The following is a 10,000-nucleotide window of genomic DNA, read 5'->3' as shown; positions in this document are numbered from 1 at the left end:
GGCACCACAGTTAACGGAGGACAGACAGTGCTTAATCCATGGTTTATTGTTGGTGGAGTAGCTTCCAGTGTTGTGTCTAACAACGAATTTGTGATGTAGGTTTATGTTAGCCTTCTAATGGACCAATTTCGTAAATTAAAATGCTAACAGCTTTATGCTGTTACAGAGGCTAATGTTATCAACCATGGCTGAACTATCTAAATACCATAAATGGCTTTATTAAATCCATTTTGAAATCACTGGTTGTCCTTGCAATGTGATTGGCTCTCAGTGGTGCAATTTATTCAGAGATATTTTTTGCTCTAAATCACATCTTTTTCTGAGCTAGTGAGAATGGGACAGTAAAACAAAACAACCAATCAGATTTTAAGGTTACTTTAAAGTAATCAATAAAATTTCAGGAAGATTACTGGCAAAAAGCCATTGTGGAGAATTTTGCAACTACTATTGCCAAGACTTTGTTGTTTTTTTTTTCAAAAAAAAAAATGATTATGAGCTCTTTCAGGCTGAAGACCTACTTTAATGGAAGTTTCCAACTTTCAGTGTCCATTTTGACACATATATTTTGGTGATTTTTCTTTAATGTCTGCTTAAGATCCTTATATTGAGTACAGACAAACATAAACAAACAAAAACCACACAACCGCAAATTCAGAGCTATCTCAGGAAGGTAGGTCTTTCCAGGTTTTCAGTAGTTTCAAACGAAGTAACACAAGGGCTCAGATCCGTCGCTGTGAATATACATAGTCAAAATATGCCCTGCTCTACAAAACAGTGTATGAACAAATGTCTTCCAAAGCTGGTGCCAGTCCTGTGATCTTGAAAATACCTTGAAACAAATGATGCTGCCAGAACGTGGTAAGGTCCTGAGTATTGAGTTTTACGCTAAGGTCACAAAAAAGGAGATGATATTGGGCTGAACTCCCTTAAAATCATGCCATTAAACAGTATTAAAAGAAAATAAACCATACTATCCACTGGGCATTGTGCACTCGAGGGAGTCTCGCAACTCAAAAGAAATCCATCACAGCATTACAGAGGATGCACCTTCAAATGCCTTCTCCAAAGACAATAAAACATCTTGGCCTTGACCACAGAAAAAAAGGATGCTTTGACTTGCAAATTAGCCTCTTCCATCATTGATTCAGGCGATGAGAATTGCACTTTTGTACATGAAGTAGACTGTTTCATTCTGAGTTCAGAACTACTTGTTTCTTTGACATGCTAGAATGAGTTTTCTTCACATGACATCATTTGCATACTAAAGGAGATGTAAACATATGTCCTGGTCTGTTATTTTCAACCAACTGGCTACCGGAATTACAATAAAATTGTACAATTTGAAAATGGATGTAATTAAGTGGCAATTGAACTTCGTATCATGCAATCTTGGTCTGAAATCATACTTGTGATTTCAAATTGAACTCTTGTGTGCTCTTATTCGATTTTGAAATCATGCGAATGATTTCAGACCAAATTGCACTCCACTCAGTTCAATTACTGTTAATGATATCATAGATTTCTACAGTTGTTACAAGACAGGACAACTAGTATTGATATATTGACTTGAGCTGACCTTGAAAAGTAGGTTTTGCCCTTGAAAAGTCCTTGAAATTTTGTTTGTCTGAAGTTATACCAACCATGTTTGAACACTATTGCCAGCTCAAAAGTGCAATGAATATTTTGTAGTGCATTATTATTGATTTAACTTTGATCTTTATTATAAGGCCAGAAAATGCAGTGGTTGGTGATATATTGGTCCTTACTAAACCTCTTGGAACTCAGATTGCTGTTAATGCACATCAATGGTTGGAGGATGTGAGTATAAGAACAAACAAAGTAGTCAAGCGAGTCACACAATTCAAGGTTTACGCTACCACAGTTAGTTTTAGAACAGTTGTCTTTAGCATTGACAGGAACGCTGCAAGTCCTAGCAAGCTGTGGTTTATCTCAGCAAATATTTAATTTTCCTTTTAATCTCTTAACTTGCATCGATCAAACAGCCAAAGAATTCACTTCAATTGCTTAAACCGGCGAGAAACACACTCAAAATCGCAAATGAACTAATAACCCTCCCTTCTGGAGTAATAAAATTGCAAAGTAAACAAGATCTTATCTGTCAAGAAGCGAGAGTGAAAGTTGCAACATCAGCGCATTCCCTGGCGTTGTAATATCTTTTTAGGGTATTTATTATTCCCTTTGAAACCAACGCTTTGATAAATCTAAAAGACAAGATATTTTCCACACAGTAAAGAAAATAATATCCATAACATTGACCGTGTATTTATGTTTCTACAAGGTTTGGCGAATAAACATTACGGATTGTGTGATTCAAAGTTGGCTGAGGGAAGGTCTGCGTCTGTTGACCAACAAAAAAATAAACCACGGTAGATTAAGAACTGCGCTTGGCCCATGGCTGCGCGGTTAATAAGATGCTTATTTTAACTTTAATGCTTTATTGTACATATCAATAAATCATGCAAAACTCAGGTCGCCAAAGTGGCGACTTAACGACAATTTTGGTCGCTAAGGGGAAAAAGCTAGACACATTGGCGACTGTATTGGTCGCAATTTCGAGCCCTGTTACAGCTACTGTAAGAGTTCTGATTATTGGCAGATAATAATAATAACATAATTAACTGCCACATTGAATTAAAGCCCACCATATTGAATATTTTTTTTGTGCAATGTGGATTTCAAAACTCTAGCCTAGCCTTCATAGAGAGATTTCAGTGAGATTGAATATATAATGAGACAAAAGCAGCCTATGCCTTGCGGCCATCAACACCAGGGATCTCCATACTTAGTGCTCTCTATTGATACATGGCTTTTGACATCTTAACAGCCTAAGTTTTGGAACAGGATCAAGGATGTTGTCACAACTGAAGAAGTAGAAAGAGCTTGTCAGAAAGGCATGCTGTGTATGGCTAGATTAAACCGCAATGCTGCATACTTGATGCACAAGTATGAAGCACATGCTGCTACAGATGTAACTGGATTTGGAATTCTAGGTCATGCAAGTAATCTAGCGAGCAATCAAAAGGCAGAGGTGGCATTTGTTATACACACGCTTCCTATCCTGGCAAACATGGTAAAAGTGTACGAGGCTTGTGGTGTTAATTTCAAATTACTAGATGGATTCTCTGCCGAGACTTCTGGTGAGTTATTCTTATTCTGTTGCATTGTAGTCCTGGGCCTTGCTGCTCAAAGAATGGATAATGCTATTTTTTGAGGAAGCTACATTTCACAATGGACCACTTTAAAGATGTCACACTAACGCGAATCGTTAAAGTGGCACTATGATCAAAAAATCATTTCCTTTTTTTCTTCTGATTTTGAAAGCGTGTTCGCTTAACACCTAACTGGCAAAATTTTGAGCTTTGAGTTTTATCCAGAGGCTGTTTATTTTGAGTGTAAGTTTTGGATTTCATGGTCCGCCATTACTCACGTTCCAAACTGGCCGATTGGACCTCAGAGGGTTGGATCTAGAGAAAATGACGTCATTTACTCACTTAACTTAAAATTTCAGCGTGTAAACGCAATTTATTATATGTGCAAAACACGGGTTGAAAATTCTGAAAGCCCGAAACTCCCGTGCTGCATATTAATTAGGCCGCGTACACACGCATTGCATTCTTAAACTAGTGAGTGTTTGACGTCATTTTCTCCTCGACCCAGCTCTCTCAAGATTTTGAAGTTAGTAATGGCGGACCAATAAATAAGAAAATTCCAGCTAAAATAAACAGGTATCTTTTTAAAATCAGAACTTAAAACTTGGGTGAGTTAGTGTTTAGTTAACATAGTTTTGAAATCCAAAGGAAAAACAGAATTTTTTTTTGGTCGTAGTACCACTTTAAAATTCGCGTTAATTTAACTCGCGCTAAATACGTTGAGCGTTATTTTCCTCGACGTTAATTAAGTGCAGCTTTAATTTCCGCGCTCTTAATTACCATTACTTTAACCCTAATTTTGAAACCTTTCCAGAAATTCATGCCACCTAAAAAACAATAAAGTAAGGCACAAGCTTTCTTTCCGATAACCTCTACATTAATTAGAATTTTGAGGACTGTTTTGTTGACCAGGGGCTCAGTTTTGTTCAGTGATTTTTTTTTATATCCAGTGTTGGTCACCACCAATTGTGTCTTGATCGCGTTAGTTTCCTTTATTGTGAAATTCTACCTCGTCTTTCGCGTTAATTTTCTTCATTTGAAAGTCGTTTTACATTAAATTCGCGTTAATTTAAGTCGCGTTAATTTCCAATAACTTAATTTCGTGGAGCGTTTATTTCCTACAATAAGGTAAATAAAGTTCCTTTCCTTCCTTGTGGCTGCCATCAGCTGAGCAGTGTCCACTGGATTTTCAGTGTGATACTAAAAGTAGCGTGTCCCTGTAAGTTGGGACCAATTTGCCAGTCAGGTTTAATACGTTTTATGAAACATGAAAATCAAGACTCATCTCTCACAGGCCTCTGGAACACTTCCTTCCTTCCTTCTGTCATGACTGGGTGTTTTGAGTCTTGAGTCCTTGAAACTTCTTGAAAGGTCCCAGGTCATCATGCTTTTTGTGTGGCATGGTTGAGGACTCGGCCAGTTCAGTTTCTAAAGTAAACAGTGAGTCTGGCCTTTTCTAATTCCAGGAACCGGGCGTTAGCGAACCTTATCTCTTGGTGGGAGCACCCGGTGTATTCAATTACGAAGGTTTGACATGTAAAAATTAATTAGTACATTAATCAAAGGTAAATGACTGGCATGCATGTAAAGAAGGAGAAGCTATTGGACAAACATGTACCTCCTGAGAAGAAAACAAAACAAAAAACGAACGGGAAATAATAACTTGGATTGAGTTTATTCAAAGCTAGCCTGCGTTGCAAGCGTTTCTTTTGGGTTTGAGAGAACTTTTTCTCGGTCAAAACATCGAAAAGCCCACTTCTCAGTATTTCTCTTCTGTGCCCAACGGAAACGCTTGCTATAGACGCTAATTCAAACCAGGCTTAGTGGGTATTCCGTGACACTGGTTGCCGTAGTTTTAACTTGGATCAGCACTACAGGGGAACTGGTGGAAACATTTAAATAACTTACGAGCTTGCTGTCTTGAAAATAATTACTAATGTTAATAACTTTTTCTGTCTCTCAGCCGATTTTTTGAAAGTTTAAAACAGTATTTATTCTGCAAATGTAGGCATTTGAGAATTGTGGCTCACATTGAAAGCAATTGTTTTAAAAGGACTGTGATGCCGTTGTGATTGGGGAATCATCTCAACTCAGCGACTCAATAGGATTGATTTTCCCACAACCAACATCAGATTGTGTTGCTGACAGCTGGCTTAAATCTAAATTACGGAAGCTTCGAAACAGAGGAAAAATAACCTTGCTTTGAGCAACTCAACTTAGTCATTGGTGTAATTACTCCTTTCCCCTAATCTCTTTTTCAGGAGAAGCCTTGTACATTCAAGACGTTGCAGTCGTAAAGGATTTGAAGAAGACTAACTCGCCACTTAGCTATCAAGGTTAGTGAGCAAATAATTTGCAAGAAAAAGTGACCACTCTGGTTTCACAACCTCTTTGTCCATGCCCATCAGTAACCCGTTTGGCCATAAAAGAATAATGGCACTAGTTCATCGATTTTACTCTGGCTGACAAATGACAATTTTACATAGTATTTTGGTTTCTTCCTGCTTTGAATGAGAATCGTATCGATTGCATAATAAGGCACGTGTGAATTACGAAAACAACACAGACGAAACCATTCAAATGTCCTTTATTTGACTTAATAAACGAAATGACGAGTGACAAGCGATGACTAGATACAGTGTAAATAGACCACTTTGCAGTTGTGTGCTTAGTTACCTGGCCTGTGAATGAAAGTGAGGCTAGAGTTGACCTTGCTTTGATAGAAACCTCACTGCTTTTCTTCTGTGAATTCCAACTAATTAGCATGAGAACAAAATCATGAACACGAGAAAAGCAGGGTGGTCTGTATCATAACAAGATCAACTCCAGCTTCACTTTCATTTAAAGGCCAGATAACTAAGTACGTAACTGGTCTATTGTCGGGCTTTGCATCGTGTTGAAAACAATTTTTTTAAACGGAGTGTTTCACATCTCTTCGCATGGGCAAACTGTCATGTCAGCCCAATTAATTCCATCGTTATTGAAACAATCGAAAGCACTGCCATGGAAGTGTAATATTACTCATTGGAATTAACTTTTGCAATCATTTCGTTTTTGTTATGAACCTACTGCATGCGAATAAATAACTCGTGCGTGCGTAGAATAAAATGTTCGACCCGTACAATAAATTCGAGGCCAAAATTAAATTTGATATTTTCTGTGTAAACCCGCAGTATCTTCCACCAAATTTGGGTCTTAGTCATTCAGTGTATTTGCTGTAATACTCTCAGTGATTAATGAACATCATCTGGTTTAGTAAGAAACCTTGAAATATATAACTACTAGCGCCAAAGCTTGGACATGCGCAAAACCGTGAAACTGCCCCGTTCCTTTCGTACTTGTTCTGTTCCAAACCGGTCAAATTGGAACACTACGATGTATTACCGCCATTTCTTTTAACCAATCAGAAGTGAAGCCAAAACAAATCGTGGCTCGCGCGTTGCACATTTTCCCGCGCTTTGTGTCGGCTACGTGTAATTACTTCAAGTTTTGATTGGTTTATTGTCTCCGTCCTTTTTGATTGGCCAAAGTAATTAATTTGGTTTTGGTTTTACGACACTCATTTGAAAACCTCTTTAGTGGAGTAACAACACTTATGATTATTATCGTCATTGTCGTCGTCATAGGCTCGGACTGATCTTCTGTCTTCAAAGTTACCATATAGCAAGTGATAATAACCAAGGTTCCTGCAGTTTCGCACTTCCCACGCAACATTAGTAAAACCCATCTCAAGGTTCTAGCTGGTTTGAGGGTCTTTGAGGCTTGTTGATCTAAAGACATTGCACTGCATATATTAATCACTGTCCTCTTCTTGCAGGTTACTCGGTGACTTCTGGGCATTTTTTCAAAAAGGATAAAAATGGTTAGCCCAGACGTAAAGGCCTGGCCAAACGCTCGCATCGCAACATTTCAACGCAACATCTTGCAACATTGGTTGGTGTTGCGATATGTTGCAACATGTTGGATGATGTTGGATCAAATTTGAAAACGGTCAAATTTTACGTGCAACATTTTGGATGTTGCATGATGTTGTACTCGTTTGGCCACGTTCACGCAACATTGTTGCGCTAGGGCATGCGCATTAGGTCCACTTGTTGCGCGCCAGGGGCCTGGGGCACATGACCATTGACATGTTTCGTTGAAAATGATGAAAATGTTGCGTGCGTTTGGCCACCCCGTTCGACACATGTCGCAACAAGATGTTGCGTTGAAATGTTGCGAGCGTTTGGCCAGGCCTTAAATTAATGTGTGTTTTTCATCGTATTTATCAAAAAGGCAACGAAGAAAGGTTCATACAAGGCCGTTCGATTTAAGCTTCATGTTTACGATCTAGAAGAATATAGTTAAAAATTATATCCGGTCTACCTCTAGTCCAATGTGTCTTTGGGACTTCTGACGGGCTTCAATGGTATTTGGTCGAGTTTCATCTTCACTTGCACTGATTAACTATATAAAGGTAAAGGCTGATCACTCGTCAAGTAATAGGAGCTACCCTCGCGCGAAGAGCGAGAAATTCCCGCAAAATCGATCAGCTCAAATTTTCAATCGGCTGAACCATGGATGACAAGGTCAACTCTGTTGTGCTCGCTGGGTCCCAAAACCCAACGTAATTCAACGATAATCGATCACTTGTCTGCTTATACTCGACCGTTTAAAAACAGGCTCCACATGGATGGAATGGCAACGGGATGTGAACGTTGAAGCTCAGCGACCGCGTCCACTGTACAAAATTACTATTGCTACGGGATGCGGTCACTAAGCTTCAACTGTGATCGATTCCTGTTGAAAGTTCTTTCCGATTGCGCACGGAAATACAGTCTTACCAAAAAAAAAAAAAGAAGACTTAGAGCAGAATCCCTTACTCTCATCCCATGGCGACGGCGACCGGAACTATGAAAGTATTACTGTCACATCATTAATCAATTTTTTACACCCTCGGCCTCAGCTTGTCGATTTGTTGATTGGCCGCTAAAACCTCTGCCTTGATCTTAAAGCGTATTTTACCGTGGTTTCCTTTGTTTTTTAGATGTTGCTACTGGCGCTCCAAGATTTAATCATACTGGAATGGTAAGAAGCGAAATTGACATTGGCAATCCAGGGGCCTGTTTCTTAAAAGTAACTATGACTTTGCGGGCCCGAAAAGTTATTTACAAAACTGCCATCCGCCTGTTTCGATAGCAACATTATTTTGACGCTGGAAAAGGGCCCAAAACGTTTCGGGATGTTTGAGAAACGGGCCCCAGAATCGCGATATTTAGGAAGTTTAAGCAACAAAGCTGCTAAGTAATGAAATGTATATGTAAGTATGTTTTGTTTTGAATGTAACGTAATGGGGATTAAGAAAGATAATTTAAAAAATAAAGAAAAAAAAATTAACTTATTCAATTTGAACATATTTATCTACCTATTTTGCTTAGGTGGTCCTGTTTAGAAGTTTAAGACCAGAAGAATTTCACGATGTCCCAAAAGTCATTTTGCCGCCCACAGAAAGCAAAGATGGCATCAAGGAATGGCGCCAGCCTGGGACCGGGTTTGGCTATTCTGTTTGTGGCGTTGATCTCAACAATGATGGGTGAGTGTACACACCTCATTCCAAAAAAGCTGGTATTTTAGTTTTCTTTTGTTTGCTCGCAAATTATTCCTTGTTGCCTCATTCTTAAGTTTAAAATTTTTGCACCGCGCATCTCATACTGCGCATAACATTGCGACTTCGGAGATGTCGGCGTTTGACGCCGGCTTTCTAAAGAGAGGCAGCAATTGCCGCTTTTTTGCTGTTCAAGAGCTTTTAAGTGCAATCATGATAATTCTTCTCGGTAAAGAAGGTGTTGTTTTGGAACTCGCCCCAGGTCTTTCGCGGAAAAAGATCATTTTGAAGCCGAAATTGCGACCCTGTATTACAAAAACCTGTATTACAAAAACTACTTGGAGAAAATAACGAGCACAACTGAAGTTGACCAAATTAAAACATTAAATAGTTGTGAAGAAAATGAATAAATTAAGTACTAAATTCCTGACTAACACCTTTAATTCCACACACACAAAAGATCTAGATGTTTTATGCATTTGCCAATGTGAGGTAAAAAAGGATGATTGGGCAAATTTATGTGCTGCAGGTTCTCCGAGCTGCTGGTTGGAGCTCCATTTTTCTCTGACAACTTACATCCCGAGAAAGGGCGAGTTTATTTATATGAAAAAAAAGGAGATGGCGACCTTCAATTATCACTCGAACTACCAACCACGTACAGCAAAGGCTCATGGCGAGCGAACTTTGGAAGAGCGATTTCTGCTGTTGGCGACATTGATTTGGATGGTTTCCAAGGTACAAAGTTGCGCAGAATTCACGAGATTCTATTCATTTACTGTTTTTATTTAGTTTTCGTCAATATATCGTAGAGAGCTTAAAGGTGATTCTCTGGTTTTGCATTTCGCAACCTTACTGTGTATAATTTCTTGCGTCATTGGTGGATAAAATGGTAGATTTTCATAGACGCCAAGCTTAATCCCGGTCAAGGAATGGCTATTTTCTCCTGAACGAGTACGGTGACCTCCATTTTTTATCTCATATTTTTTTTGCTGAGAACGATGTCTTCATGGAATAGTAAAAAAAAAAACCAAGCAAAAATCTATGGCCAGTTTTTAGGCAATTTCACAAAATTGCAAGGAAGGAGCTATTACGCGTCGAACAGCCCACACTCAAGTTAAATCTGAAGAGAGTACCGCTGCTCTAAAGTGGGTGCCGCTCGTGCAGTGCGATTATTTGTCTTCTTTTAACCAATAATATTAAACACTTAATCACTGGTCCCGAGGGAATCAGTTCATTTTGTTTCCCG

At 38.9% G+C, this 10,000-nt stretch overlaps 2 protein-coding genes and 1 pseudogene across 2 annotated transcripts in view; all 3 read left to right on the top strand.

The window, feature by feature from the left end:
* The window catches only part of LOC138012520 (selenide, water dikinase 1-like), a 2,066-nt pseudogene extending 465 nt beyond the window's left edge, over positions 1-1,601 (top strand).
* LOC138012521 (uncharacterized) overlaps positions 1-3,036 on the top strand; it is a 9,796-nt gene extending 6,760 nt beyond the window's left edge. The window contains exons 6-7 of the mRNA XM_068859310.1: positions 1,728-1,818; positions 2,846-3,036. Coding sequence (XP_068715411.1) covers positions 1,728-1,818; positions 2,846-2,894 — 140 coding nt within the window. The 3' untranslated portion in view covers positions 2,895-3,036. The remainder of the gene's footprint in view (positions 1-1,727; positions 1,819-2,845) is intronic.
* LOC138012522 (integrin alpha-3-like) overlaps positions 2,994-10,000 on the top strand; it is a 34,897-nt gene continuing 27,890 nt past the window's right edge. The window contains exons 1-7 of the mRNA XM_068859311.1: positions 2,994-3,158; positions 4,637-4,697; positions 5,432-5,506; positions 6,988-7,032; positions 8,197-8,237; positions 8,588-8,742; positions 9,284-9,489. Of these exons, the coding sequence (XP_068715412.1) occupies positions 3,135-3,158; positions 4,637-4,697; positions 5,432-5,506; positions 6,988-7,032; positions 8,197-8,237; positions 8,588-8,742; positions 9,284-9,489 (607 nt within the window). The 5' untranslated portion in view covers positions 2,994-3,134. The remainder of the gene's footprint in view (positions 3,159-4,636; positions 4,698-5,431; positions 5,507-6,987; positions 7,033-8,196; positions 8,238-8,587; positions 8,743-9,283; positions 9,490-10,000) is intronic.

This window comes from Montipora foliosa, chromosome 8 (genome assembly GCF_036669935.1).
Source record: "Montipora foliosa isolate CH-2021 chromosome 8, ASM3666993v2, whole genome shotgun sequence".
Classification (NCBI taxonomy): domain Eukaryota; kingdom Metazoa; phylum Cnidaria; class Anthozoa; order Scleractinia; family Acroporidae; genus Montipora; species Montipora foliosa.
This window is presented reverse-complemented; position numbering and strand designations above follow the sequence as displayed.